General features: G+C 41.2%; 1 protein-coding gene across 1 annotated transcript; it reads right to left on the bottom strand.

The window, feature by feature from the left end:
* Positions 1–2912: 2912 nt before the first annotated feature.
* On the bottom strand, positions 2913–14916 carry LOC113562253. The gene is given in 8 exon segments (XM_026971048.1): positions 2913–9084; positions 9087–9325; positions 10531–10761; positions 10932–10938; positions 11313–11835; positions 12511–12674; positions 13302–13540; positions 14244–14916. Coding segments are annotated over 8 exon segments (2469 nt in total). The 3' UTR covers positions 2913–8691.
* Between the last annotated feature and the right edge of the window lie 836 nt (positions 14917–15752).

Genomic DNA, 15752 nt, shown 5'->3' on the forward strand with positions numbered 1-15752 from the left:
TACACCGTATCACTTCTTTTTGTCCCTTCTTCGTCCTCTTGGAATAGGTTCCCCAAGGCTCTTCCATCGAATCGTGAAACGACGCGGATAGTGAGGATACGTAGGCTGGTTTTATTAGCGGTGTTATTTGTAATGTAAATCCCGTAGCAGAGATCCTGACGCATGCGTGTTACGCGAACTAGTATTGGGTCATTAAGTATGAAACTTTACAAATAGAACATAAACTTTTGCATTTTTTGGCACATGGACATGATTTATTTTCAATCGAAGTATGCGCCCATGTTATCTACACACTTCTGCCATTTTAGTGGTAGTTGGTCTATTCCTCTACTATAGAAGCCAGGAGTACGGGAATCGATGAAGTCGCGGAAGGCTGTTTCGACTGCCTGTTGAAAATTGAAGAATTTTCCCACCAAGAAGTTGTCCAAATTCCGGAAGAAGTGATAGTCGGTAGGTGATAGATCTGGTGAATATGGTGGATGACGGAGAGTTTCCAATTCCAACTCCCGTAGCTTTGCCACGGTCAGTCGTGCAGTGTGCGGTCGAACATTATCATGCAACAGGATTGGCATTGACCGATTGACCAATTTCGGTTGTTTAATAGCAAGTTGTTGCATCATTTCGTCCAGTTGCTTGCAATATACTTCAGCCGTTATCGATGTACCAGGTTTCATAAAGTTGTAGTAGATAATACCTGACCTGGACCACCAAACAGTCACCATATGCTTCTTCTGTTAATGTTGGGTTTCGCGTGATGTCTCGGTGGTTCATCAGCGTTCAACCACTGATGTGAGCGTTTACGATTGTCGTAGAGTATCCACTTTTCATCGCAGGTCACAATTCGATTAAAAAAAGATTCAGTTTTGTGACGGGAAAGCAAAGAAAGGGAAGTCTCTAGACGTTGCGCCTGCTGCGCATCGGTCAATTCGTGCGGGACCCATTTGTCCAACTTCTTTATCTTACCAATTGCAGCTAAATGAACCAATATGGTGGGTATGGAAACATTGAATATCGATGCCAATTCACGTGTACTTTGAGATGGATCGGACTCTACTACGGCTCTCAAGTGATCATTATCCACCTTCGTCTTTGGTCTTCCACGTGGCTCATTAGCGAGGCTGAAATCTCCATCTCTGAAGTTTTTGAACCAATTGCCCACCGTTGCTTTAGTAGTTGAACCTTCACCAAATACAGCGTTGATATTACGAGCTGTCTCCGACACTGTGGTTCCACGGCGGAACTCATATTCATAAATCACACGAATTTTGAACTTTTCCATAGTTCTATAAAAAAGAATCCACCAATAAAACTAATGAAGATATTTGAACAAACAAATATGACATTTGAAGAGCGAACATACATCTATCACACTAACCTAACCTGATACTGACGTCTGGCGCCAAATTTGAGATAACAAATGTTAAAGATGGCGCTTTTACATTTGTAAAGTTTCATACTTAATGACCCAATATTTATTTGCAGAAAAGTACGCGAAGAACCTTCGAAGCGTGAGGGTAATGACAGATGTTGAAAAGAGGACAGAGAAATTTCATAAAGGCAAAACAATTTCAAAGGGAAATTAAAAGTCGTAGCTTACTAATTCTCACTAGGACTAGAACTAGAGTCGTTAGAGTTCCCCAACAGGTTTCCGCGTAAGTAAAATTAAATAGAACCGCGAAGCGATCGGTGAGCGCTGCTTTCTCGGAAGAAAATTTATGACTCGGAATCTTTTCCTCGATTCCGTTGATCGTTATAGCTCACCATATGGCACGCTCCATGTGACACCATGTGACGCTTCCTTCATACTCATAAAGCTTACACATAGCATCGAAACAACATTCGGGAACTTGGCGTGTCCCGAATCGAAGTCGAGGTGATCTGAGTGACAAGTTTTACTTGAAGCAAGCGCGGCCCATCAATCTATCGTTCCATCTCTTTCTCGCGATTTTATCAAATTTTATTTCCGTTAGTGGAAAAGCTTCTTGGAAGTCTTTTGTAAGCCCAGAAAGTTCCTTTCGTTTCTTATCTAAGAGTCTTTCGGAAAGATGAAGGTGTACAGGGCGGACTCTCGAAAATCAGTCCGCAAGTTTTTGCAAGGTTGTCGGAAGTGCTGCGGGCGAATCACTACCAATCGCGATCGTTGGGTTCGATATGCGTTACGCGCGTCCTGTGCTGTTGCAATAACGTCTACAATCAAAGCTTTTTACTCTATGGGTTTTCGAATGCTGTACGACATAGTTCTTAAGCTTCCTGTGTACATTTGTAAATACTCTACGAGTTTCGGAGCGGTACCGTCAATCCTATATCATTATACAGGCTGGCCCATTTTAATTTATACAGTCGATTTTTTAAAAAACTAAAAGAGATACGAAAAAATGTTTCAGACAGACATGTCACGATTTCGAGGGGGACATAAGATGATACCATTGGTTTGACCTTGAATAGTCGTTTGAAGGTCACGCGAAGATCACCTTCAATTTCTTAAATTGAAACCCCAACTTTTTATTGCAGATTCTTATTCTCCATCGAAAAGTAAGTAACTTTTGTCTGAAACATTTTTTCCAAAAAATGTCATTTTATGTCCTTAAAATGATCTTCAAGATGAGTTTTGAGGACATTTTAAGGACATAAGATGACATTTTTCGGAAAAATGTTTCAGACAAAAGTTACTTACTTTTCGATGGAGAATAAGAATCTGCAATAAAAAGTTGGGGTTTCAATTTAAGAAATTGAAGGTGATCTTCGCGTGACCTTCAAACGACTATTCAAGGTCAAACCAATGGTATCATCTTATGTCCCCCTCGAAATCGTGACATGTCTGTCTGAAACATTTTTTCGTATCTCTTTTAGTTTTTTAAAAAATCGACTGTATAAATTAAAATGGGCCACCCTGTATATGGCTTCGTGTTACACGTGGCGCGATTAGCGACGAGAGAGAGAGGTTGATCTGCAACAAGGTGGACCAACAAGCGTGTTTCACCTGCGTGAGCTCGGACAACCTATGTCGCTTGCGATAAATTACGAAAGTCCAAGTTCCCTCGGCGAACGTGCCCGAAGTCGAAGCATGATCGGCGAGCTCCTTCTTGATACTTTATAATTGCTTCGCTCGCCCAATTCATCACGTTATACCAAATTAAATACGAGTATTAAAACAGTGTACAACATTGCTTTCATCTGTAAGCCCAATTCAATGATAAAGCTCACTCAACTCACTTCAATCATGGCCAGTTCACGCGAGCCGACCGCGAAGGGCTGGTCCCTTCGCAACTTCGGCCAGGAAGTTCGCCGATTCTCTTGCTCCTAGTCCCATTGTGACTCTTCGCTTCAGAGGGTGCTGTTCTCTCGTCTCGAGCTCGTGGATCGCGCAGTGTGCCACTTAGCGTCGTCGTAAGGAGTAAAGAGGCTTCCGTTGGAAGCCGATCGCTTCTTAATTAGCGAAGTTCTCACGCTCTGCTTTCCACGTCACTAACGAAGCACAGGGGACAAGTGCGAGCGTAAGGGTGCGTAACGTCGGGATGCGCAGAACCTGGGAAATTCTCGCGATCATCCACCGGGACACCCGGATTCGTATTTTCATCCCCGTTGTTCGTGTCGTCCGCAGCGCCGATTATCCGATTTCCAGTCTCGCCCCCGAAGGACGACGAGAATATCAGATCATTAACTAAATAATCCGAGTCGCACCTAGATGCAACTCAATGTAACGATGTCTTCGAGAACTTTATGTTTCGTTTTTTTAAAGATTGCCAATTCTGCTAGAAAATACATTAGAAAATATACGACAAGCTGTGTGTACTGTCATAAGTATGTGTTTAATTCATTAGTGGTAATTGATTATCGCACCACCTAGATTGCGACCCGGATTACTTAATTAACGGCTACGTTTAAGCGCTAAACGCGCGGTGACAACATGAGCTCGGGTGTCCACGGGAATGAAGAGAACGATCCCGAAGAAGAAGGCATACTTCTTCGAAAGGATTCCGGGGGAGGAAGGGTGAAGAATGCGCGAGAGCCGCGAGAGAAGTCAGCCTAGTCTTCTGTTATAGCGCGTGACACTTCGAGAGATGTTAGAAAGTTTCTTACGATCCTGAGTAAAATGGCTGTATTTTTCTAACCTGATACTTTCCTCTCTGTACATATATATACGCGATACATGTGCATACGGTGTATACACGTATCGATACACATATGCGACGATATTACGTGATACGTGGGTGACACGGCATCACAATTTGCGAGAGCAAGAGTAGCGCTGTATATCTGTGTAAATATAACGTCTAATTGGGGGAGCATGATTGCGTGTGCGTGTATGGTCTGTGAAATTGTAAGTGTGTGTGTGTGCGCGCGCGCTCGCGCTCGCGCCTGTGAGCGAGAGACGCGCGATGGGGTGTCTGACGATTCCCAATTGAGCCCGAATTGCGGGAACTTGCCGATGCGCGAGGCGATCATGTTGGCACGTTGTCTTTCGTGGATGAAAGTGTTGGGATGCTATTAACACGTTAACGAGAAATATATTTCTATGTATATACATACATACAGACACGTACGTGTGCATACGTGTATGTATATATTATGTACAACACATGTTATACGACGTAACATGCGCGAGTGTTACTCTCGGTGCGCGAGATATCGGTTATGCTGTTTTCCTATGGAGTTTCTTATTTATTATCACCGATGGTCTATACAGGGCATAGGTTTAAGAAGAAGATTCTTTAATTTGCTGAGATTAAGCCGCGGCAGAGAGAGAAAGAGAAGATACACATAAAAAGAACGCTGTATGTACTGAAGGCAATACGTATACGTACATACTTACGAGCGAAAAATTACGCGATTGACACATTGACACTAACACGACATACACAGGAACACTTGTTAAAAGTAATAAATTATAGTATAAATTAAAGGACTTGCAGTTCCCTTGCCCTCGCCTCCTCTCCCGCCCGGATCATTTTTCTTCTTCAGTTTCTCCATTCTTTCCCGACTGATCGCTGCGAGAAACGACAGATACAAATGCGAGAGCACGTTTATAGTAATAATATTATAATAATAAACGCGCGCGATTTGGACAAATGTTGAAATTTGTAAATAAACATGCATATTCATGAGCGGTGCTATTTCTGCAGCTCGTATCTCGCTCGCTTAATGAATACCGCGTAAAATAACTCATTAATGAGTTTGACACGTATTAAAATGTATTAGGCGTATTAAAATCAGTCGACTACGATGAGTGGACGCGTGCGCGTTTACGAAACAGGCACGATAAAGGGATTTTGTAATCGCAGAAGTTTCAATTACGTTAAAATAAATGAAAAATACGAAAACCGTGGACGGATTCAATTTGCAATTAAATCGCTCGCGCTGCATCCCCCATGAAACGCACGGGTGAAGTGATTTGACGTAAGCCAATGGCAGATTATCCGCTCCATCGCGCGCCGGGAGGAATTCCAAAAAAAGGGAAATGAAAGGAATCTATATTGTTCTGTTGGACTGTTGTAATTAACTGCGAATTATGACGATTTCTAGTCAGTCATGCCGCAAAAAGTAACGAAATTACGGGCGAACGCGCAAACTAGCAACCCTTGCAAATCGCGAAGCAGCAGTTCACAGTGCAAGATACACAATTATCTCGCATAATAACGTGACCGACGTGGGATATAATATACATAATGATCTGCGTATTTACATTGCAAACTCTCACCGCGCAAATGCCAAGTGCCAATTCACGAAAAAATTTTATTCTCGAATTAAGGGACGCAATTAATTAAACGGCTCGCGTCGTTCGTTAGAGAGGAGTCAGAATCCACAATTTCAAATGTTTGCGAGAACTGTATCGTTTGACTGATTTCACTGTGCAGATTTGACGCTCTCTCTTTAATTAATCATCTATACGTGAACGCACATGGAGCAGTAGCGCAGATCAATGACGGATACATTCGCCGGACGGGACCGTGAATTCATACAACTGGCCCGCAAACGCAGCGTACGTTACTCGCGTTCTCATTCGGAAGAGCCGGTCCTTTCTCGCAACCGAATAATTTCCGCCACTGAATGCGACATTGCGACAACCTTTCTTCTTTTCCTGTTTTTTTTTTCTTTTCTTCTCTCGCACCATTTCTGCTCCGACCTGGCGTGCACGTGTGACTACATTGGTTCGGTTCAATGCAATCTGCAGCGACAATGGTCGTGGCCAACTACTACGGCCGCCAGCGAAATTCAATCTGCAGCAAAATCGTTCGGTGCCAACTTTTACAGACGTTTGAGGAATAAAAGGTATCTCGGGACTTCCGACCGTTTGTAGATATCCGCTTGAGCGTCGGGGTTCTTGGCCGACGCGGTGAACAAGAGGAAGAGGGATGTGAATAAAAATAGATACATAAATTGTGAAACAAAAGCAAGTGGCGAACAAACGCAAAAAGGAACAAACAGACGACGCGGGACATCCGCATTTCAGAGGGGATTTCAAATGATTTTTACGTGCAATCGTCGAACTCTTTCTGTGGTCGATCAACAAAATATAATATAACTGCACATGGTAAATACATTAAAATGCGAAAAGGAGTAACAATGCAATAAACTCTTAATAATATTTAAAAATTATAGATATGGACTTTATTATGCCTCTATCTGCCTCTTTTTTGTTTCGGATTTCATGAGGCTTGATGGGCACATAAACGAATCTGCGCGATTACACCTCATGAATTCGCGCGATCAAATTTATTAGGCGCTAGACATCTAAATCTCGGCAGAGAATTATATCAGTCTAATGTGACGCGATTGAATTCACGTGCAATCCAGAAATGCGTGTTCGGGCCGGCGAGTCCGAGCGCGTTTCACGCGTGTGTCCAGTTTCGTGCAATTTCAATTAATTTAATTAATTTCACAACAACAACATCGTCACAACACACTATAAAGGTACATAAACAGCGCGCGAGCTGTCCCACGTCCCACGCCCGCCATTTCAACGGGCATAATTTATTCCGGCCGAGCGTCGGGCCTTGTTTTATCTTTAATCCGTCGCGATTAATCATATTTACTGACTGCGAAAATAATTGCTGGCACTGCAAAGCGAGCAACAAAATCCACACAGCACGCTTCTTTCTTCCTCCCCAGCGCAAAAGGTAGAAACTTCCCCGGGTGTAATTAATGTAAATAAGAAACTCAGACTACGGACCCGGTCGCGTCCCGTGCCGCCCAGTTTTACCTTCGTCCCTTCTGTCCCTTGGCCTTACGGAACCGGCACCTGCGTCACCGAGGCATGCGAAACGGCAGCGGCCGTATTTTGCGGTAAATTTTTGAAGGATTTACGAGCGGCATCGCGGCCCGGGCACAAAGTAACGCGGGACGCTTTATTTGCGCTTGCTGCGCGAAAAATGCGGGGAAAACTTTCTTTCCCGCCGAGAAGACGTTTCCATTCGCTTGCTCTTAAAGAAATATCACGCAATCGTCCTTTTGCAACAGAATACCGACGAAACAACGTGCGACGCTGTCAGAATATTTACCTGTTGCCATAAAATAGATTGGTGCTCGCAGGAGTTTAAAAATATTTCTTTAATCAGAGTAGTTTGCCGCGGATTGTAAATTGTTTTAATTACCTATCTCGTTCTACACTGCGTAATATTTCTCGATGGTATATCCAATGATATAAAATATTTTTGCGATAGTTGCCAAATTCTTGTTTTCGTATACTGCAACCTTTCGTTATTTTTGTATTTGATATATATTCTATTATCGGTATCGGCGGATCAAAAGGGCAAACGGTGCAACAGCTTTTGTACTGGACGGATGGTTTGTATTTCATTCTAATATTGTACGCATATAATTCATGCGAGACATCGCTTTCAATGTAACAGTACAATAAATTGGCTTCATCCTGACGCGCTTTCGACGAAATGGCCGGGAGCTTACGTATGCGGATGAACTAACAGAATTGTCAGGCAGCAACGTGTATGATTAACAAAATTGATTTACTAATTAATATCTCGCGAATGCGCGTTCCATATTCATGAGCTTCTGCCAACGAACTTCCAGCGTTCGATGGCATTTACCGAAGCATATAGACGTACTTCTAAATGGTAATTAGAAATCTACTATCTACAGAGTAGATGATTGAAGTTTCCGCTTTGAGATGTACTTGACGGCAAATACTCACTTGGTGCTCTTTATGGTTATGTGCAATATATTCTCAAATTCTAATTTAATCTAAAGCGAGAAAAAAGAGTATTTTAAAAAATGTAAATTTAAATTTAAGACAAGATGTGTGAAAAAATATTCTTTAATACCTTTTTTATATTCTGTCAATGCAACTTTACACAGCAGATTTTACACGGCGGTAAACACATAATAATTATAAAGTTGTGAAAGAAACATTGTGCGATTTTACAAAAATTTCAGTTTTTAGAGACTCATCGATAGATTGTGTCGATATAGATATAAACAAATTATTAAATAAATTATATCATTCCAATTTGCGATACTAGCGGATACTTCTGTAAATCATTCTCACACGACGTTCGTTTTTTGCTATTGCTTCACGCGATATTTATACAACGCCCATCTAAAAAGAGTTACAAATGATATAATAATACTTATATTTATTCGCGGAGATTGAATCATTCGGTCTATTAACTGTAACAGTAAATTCAACGCTTTGCTGGCTGCTTAACGAAGCGCGGAAATATGAATGCGTCAGGCTTAAACACCGTAACAGCACGATAATTTTCTCTTCGCCCTTTGCACGCTTTCCCATCGTAGGTGCGGCCGCGCCGCCTCCACCAAATAACGCGCTAAATATGTCCATTCGACAAACTGCAATTTGCTTAATTCATTTACGGAAGTATACAGGTGACCTGACCCCACCAGTGCGTACAGCTGCGAAATGAAACGTAACGGAAGCGAACTCGTACAGGAGCGAAGAGGGTGACATGTGAGGGCTACGTTACGGAGACGCGCGAAGGGCAGCGAGGATGGAAGGGTTGGAGATGAAAGGACGGCAGAGCGGGAGAGAGTGCAAGGAACAGGGAAAGAACGAAAGGGAATGCTCGTAATCGAGTACGGAGCTAATAAAAGCGACCAAAGTAATATTACGTGTCGTCATTACGGAGGCTTTCGAGCGTCGCGAGTGCCGGCGCGGCGAAACTCGCGATCGTGCCTCGAGAACTCACTTTTGCAAGTGCGGGAGCTTGCCACGGTAATTTCGGCGGAGTTAAGTCCGCTTCCACGATCCCAAGGCTCTCGGTCGGCCTCACGGCGGGATTACTCGTATGCAACGTGTAATTTATCCCGCCGAAACCACCTAGCTGCAGTTGCAAACCTGCAAAGTACATTAATTATGTTACGTTCTGTTGAGTGCGCACGAAACAGTCGAACGCGAACAAACGAGTCCTCCGAACGCAATCGCCAGCCCAATTGCCAGAAAGGTTCATACTGAGGGTCGCATGAGTAGATGAATAAAAAAATGATATACAGGGTGGCCCATTTTAATTTATACAGTCGATTTTTTAAAAAACTAAAAGAGATACGAAAAAATGTTTCAGACAGACATGTCACGATTTCGAGGGGGACATAAGATGATACCATTGGTTTGACCTTGAATAGTCGTTTGAAGGTCACGCGAAGATCACCTTCAATTTCTTAAATTGAAACCCCAACTTTTTATTGCAGATTCTTATTCTCCATCGAAAAGTAAGTAACTTTTGTCTGAAACATTTTTCCGAAAAATGTCATCGTATGTCCTTAAAATGTCCTCAAAACTCATCTTGAAGATCATTTTAAGGACATAAGATGATATTTTTTGGAAAAATGTTTCAGACAAAAGTTACTTACTTTTCGATGGAGAATAAGAATCTGCAATAAAAAGTTGGGGTTTCAATTTAAGAAATTGAAGGTGATCTTCGCGTGACCTTCAAACGACTATTCAAGGTCAAACCAATGGTATCATCTTATGTCCCCCTCGAAATCGTGACATGTCTGTCTGAAACATTTTTTCGTATCTCTTTTAGTTTTTTAAAAAATCGACTGTATAAATTAAAATGGGCCACCCTGTATATGTGAATGTTGTGCGAAGCAACGATTCCAACAGATTCGCCCTGATGAAACACCGTGAAGCTGTGAAGATGAAAGAACACGCAGAATACTATCCTCACATTTTGTATTAATATTATTTATTAACAATTATGTATTAGCAGAAATTACAAAATTAATCCTGACTTTTCCGTTGCTTGTAATTTAACCACAAGAACATTGCAAAATGTTCAAAGTATCGCACAAAGTCCGATTTTACTCCAAGATAAATCAGATTGACTCGAATCTTTGCAACGGGAAATATCTTAATTTGTACTCAACGATTCCTATGTTCCTTAAGTTTGGCAAAGTTTGCGAGTAGTACTGCTCGTCAAAATTGGAGCATGTTCCTCTGCTACTACGTCAAAGTTCGAAGTGCATTCAGCGCGAATTAGCATGCTAGTGTGCTTTCGACGAATCCGCGCGTTTGCATCATGCGTTATGTCGAAATCGAAGATGTAAAACTTGCTTAGAGTGTAGCTGAGATACCTCCGGAATACCAGGGATTTCTTGCCTCCTGAGCTCGTAAGTGTTCGCGATGTAAATCTTCCTCGAAGTTCAAAGTTGGTATGCTCGCAGGTATGTTCACCGCCATGCCATCAGGTATAGCCGTTGATATGTCAGCAGTTATTCCAGATATACTATTGGATAGACTTGGGGTTAGACTGCTCGGTATGCTCGCCATCGAATGCAAAGGTATGCCTACAAAATGCAAAAATTATACAACAAACAAAGACAAGTGTATTATGTTAAAAAACTAGCGAAAATCTCTGTCGAACTAATAGTTGTTTCGAATATTTAATTTAATTTAGAGAGCTTATTTAATAGAACATTGATAATATGATACTGCAGTTACTAATAAATTATGGTACTGTTCGCCTGCGATATTTGAGGAGTTTTAATATTGCGTGAATAATAATAATAATAATAATAATAGTGTATTATTGCTATGAAGCACATTATTGTCAGATAAATATAGCTAATTTTACTTCTAACAGTATCTCTCTCTGCTCGGAAATAACATACGTTCGCATTATGAAATTAATAATATCACTTGCTTTGATCAAAGCATATCAGAATCATAATATTAGAATCTTGCAAAATTAATATTTTATAACAAATTAATAATAACGTGATTTTCTTTAGATGGGCAACCCACGAAGGATGAAGGAAGACAAGAGACGCTTGGATCACGAACAAATTCCAACAAAGCCTAATACGAGTCTTTATCTAGTGAAATGTTATAATCACACCATACCCAGTGGCAAATTGTGGCTCGTCGTCACGCCAGATGCCGTTATGGTTTTCACTGGTAAAATCGCGGAAATATCTCTTTCGCTCTTCACTGGCCAAGAAATCGCCGAAATGGGCACGACACGAGATACACTCGGTAGAGCGAGGCTTGCCTTTCCGTCTAGAGACAACGGAGCGTAGCCGGACGACATATCCGGTTGCGAGAAATGCTGCAGCGACCAATCGTATTTAAGTCCCTTGGGCCATGTGTACTTTGCGAGGGAGCTCTGGACGCGGTTGCCTTTGAACCCTTCGTCGAGGATGTAGCTCAGTATTGGGCTCTTGGTATCCGTCTTCAGGTTGTTCCTCACCGCTTCCGACACTAAGTACTTAAGGTTACTCTCGTCGCTCTTGAAGTCGCTTGTCGGTGCCTGAGCAAGCGAGGACTCGCTCCTGACGCTCTTCAATCCATTCTCAGCGGGAATGGAAGGTGTCATGACAGCTCCGTATTTGGTCGCGTGGAAATAGACCGGTTTGGGAGTGCTAAATAAAAAATAATGAAAAATTGAAAATATTGAGATTAGTAGTACATAGAGTATTATTTGTAGAGTATTATAATATGTTGGACTATTTATTTTGTTCTATCAAACTATTTATAATTAATCTTATAACTATTTGTAATTAAATTTGTAGTTAATTATCTGTTATACTATTTGTAATTATTATTATTAAATTATTGTAGATTAACATAGGTTAAAATATTTTCTGTACATTCAGCTTTTTGAGTTGCAAATTGTGAAAATAATTGAGAGAAACAAAAGTAACAAAGATGGACTATAATTAACAAAGTCTACCGAAAGTTCAGGCTTTGCTGTTCGTTATGATGATATCGGTGATATTCGAACACGGTTGAAGGGTACATGAATTATGTGAAATGAGGAGATAATATTCCTGTCATTTCACCCCATTCCACCCCGTGAACGTGTGACGTCGCTAGGAATTATAATATTATCGCAATGAGATTGATCGCCGCAAAGAATCAATACGCTCAAACGAACAATCGCTTGAAATCCCTAAATAACATTGTGCGTGTGTGTGTGTGTGTTTCGGTGCATTCTTGTTGTTTGACATCCGCATAACTTCTTGAGTTAACATCGTGTGATTACAACGTTATAGCTAAACGGACGAGCAATAAAGCTCGGGACAGCCATTACGTACTTTCCGACGAACGACGTTATTGGAGTTGCCGTAGCCATGACAGGTGAACTGGGCTTGGTTGTTAAACTCGTTAAGATATGACCTACAATCGAGGATTGGTTAACTGAGATTGATGGAACGGTTGTAGCTGCGCGGCTGGACACGCTCGGCGAACTGTCGACTAGCTAAAAGCAATAGCAAACTTTTATTAATTCGTTAACGGCGTGATTCGCGTTAAACTCACACTCATACACATTCTTTTTCAATATTTTCAATCTCATTTTTGTTCACTCCACGATCTTTGAACGCATGTCATACATATGAGATGTTAATATTATTGCGAAATTAATCAAAAAGTTTCGAGGATTTTGTTTCATAATAACGCGCGAATTTTGTTTAATGAATCCAGGGAAATATACATAATTAATGTTTGTCGATTTACAACATTATAATGATTGAAATTCGGAATAAATTACTAAGTAAAATGTAATTGCAATTTTATGACATAAACGTAAAACACAAAATTATACATTCGTACGTATTTTACGTGCGCGCACGTTTGTTTCATTATAAATAATTATAACATAAAAAAGAAAGAAAGAAAGAGAGGGAGAGAGCGGTAAGACTGACGTGCCCATGACAATTTCATTTGTAATTGTAATAACAATTGCGAAATAAATACGTCAGAACCTCCGTAGAACGCGCTTTACGATACGCGGTAGATATTAAATTCAACAAACAAAGTTACGTTTTGATCACGTAATATCGTACTTTGTAAGATCAAAATGTCAGCTGTCATAGATTTTGCTCACCACATTACAGTTACCATCAGCCTGCATTGATGATGGAGCCGAGTCTGAGGCCGGGTCGCGTTTCATCTTGGAAGCTTCTGATGAATGAACTTCGTCGTTACCGGAAGAAGTAGAAATGGAAAAACCAGGTTTGTCAGTAACGATGGATACTGACGACGGCGTCGTGAACATTCCGACATTTCGTGAGACAAGGTTTTCGGAAGACAAAATCATCGGCATCGAAGGCGGCATGTCATTATCTGTGCGAGAAATATTATTAAATATTATTAAAAAATAGAAAATAGAATTATTATCGATCGTGAAAGAGTGTCGATGCGTACGTATGAGTTTTCTTCTCTCGTTGCTTTTAAAGTATTATTTAAGATGAAAATATGTCAAAGTAAGTTAATATTAAAGTAAACGATTAATTTGTTTTCTTTATGTTATAAAAATGATATAAGAATTTATGAGGAAAGATTAAAAAGTCACACATTCACTTTAAGCTGAAACGTTGTTAGTATCAAAAAGTCACTAGTACCGTCATAGAACAGGTGTAACACGGTATCTCTGAGAGCATGCAAATCGTCAATGAATACATGAATAAATATTAATTTGTTGATTCCCATTAACGGGGACTCAATAAATACTTGATGCACCGTTTAATAGCGGAACATTGCTTTGCCATAATTAATGTGATGCGAGCAGATTAAAATATCAAACAAGGGAAGTAAGTTTTTTTCCTCTTTCTAGTATCATTGCCTGCTCGTTAACAAATTACTTGATTCAGTGTTATCGAAAATTCAACGGCGGAATTGCGCGCGAGACAATTTAAATGTAAAGCTACCTAGGAAGTCGGGAGAATTGAGGAATCAATTAATTGTGCCCATCATCAGACAGTTACTCGCGTAAAGACGCTGAAGAATTCCTCTCACGTCAAAATTGCGTAACGCGGCACGAACTTACCGTATTCCGTATGCATCGGCGGGTGGTCCTCGTAGGGTGAAGTTTGCGCGTCCCTCTGTCGTCCGTACGAATCGATCGGCTTGTCGTAAGGGTCATCGCGATAGAATCTCATCGGATGAGGAAGGGGTGGGTCATCGAGGACCGCTTGTTTCTGAAACGATGCTCGTTCACCTGATGATGATTGCCCGTGAAATAAGTTCCTAAGTGGCGTCTCGGCCATAAACAACTGCTGTTTGAGCGGCGTTCGAGTTTTGTGCGCGCGTCCTCCGAACACCTCCATCGATGACGCGAAGGGCGAGCTTTGTCTCTCGAAGGGATTCTCTCGGAGAGTCGCCCGTTGTCCGCGTGATTCCCGACTTTTCACGAACAACGGATCACCTTTGAGCGTGGTTAACATGGAGGGTGTCTGTTTAAACGGTTGACGATGATAGATCGGAAGACCTGACGGATAGACGATGTCGCGGTCTTTGGAGAATGCGTGCGGAACTCGCTGGCCGATGAATTGATCCCTCACTGGTACAATGGTTGAACCGCGCTGCTCGATTATCTTGTCGATGAACAACTGATCCAGGAGAAAATTCCGTGGAGATTTGCGGGAAGGCGCGAAAGTCTCCGCGTTGAAGGAGATGAGGTCTCTCCTGCTGTCGTCTGCCTTAATGATCATTACCAACATCGTTGCGATCACAACGAGCTGGAGAAAGAGAAGAGCGCACTCGCGGTTAGAAATGTTGCGATCATGCGGCAGTGATTTTTTACGCAGAACTCACCAGTGCTCGCATCTGGCACGTCATCGATGACCACCGTTTCACGTTGCCGTGTTACCGGTAATTAATTTAATTTATTTGCTGCACTCTTTAGATTAAAGATTCAGTACTGTGACTGTGTCGCGGAGGTCTCTCAAGATTGATGATGAAAAGTGGAGGTTGCAGCTAGTGTAAGTGTAAGTGATCAGGATCAAGAGTCTTATATAGGGCTGGTGATCTTCCTCTTCCAGTTCTTTCTTCCCTTCTATCGGTAGTATGAGACTGGTCCGGTAAAACACGTACTCGACACCTTTCTCCTTCTTCGACACGCGGTTTGAATTTATTTACAACAACTTTCTCGCGTAAAGTTATGAAGGTACGTGACGTTTGGAACTGTATCTTTAAAGAGAAGACATACTAAACTTAGTAATATTTTATTTTTTAGTATTTTAATATTTTTAGTATTTTAGTAATATTTTATTTTGCATGATTTCAATGCTAAATTCCGAATTTTCTACTTTGCGAGTATCTAAGACGTATTTAAAGACATTTATTACTTTTAAGAACGGGATATTGTTAACAGAGGAATCATTTGAAGAATTTAAACAATTATCATTAAATACATTTCAAAATACATGATACGTTAGTAATAATTTCTGAAACATCTTAACAAGAAAAGAACGTCATACGCACGCGGAAGGAGAGATAAAACCGTAAATTAGAGAGAGCGAGAGAAAGAGAGAGAGAGAGTAACCACGCTCTTCAC

Source organism: Ooceraea biroi, chromosome 7 (genome assembly GCF_003672135.1).
Source record: "Ooceraea biroi isolate clonal line C1 chromosome 7, Obir_v5.4, whole genome shotgun sequence".
NCBI classification, from domain to species: Eukaryota; Metazoa; Arthropoda; class Insecta; order Hymenoptera; family Formicidae; genus Ooceraea; species Ooceraea biroi.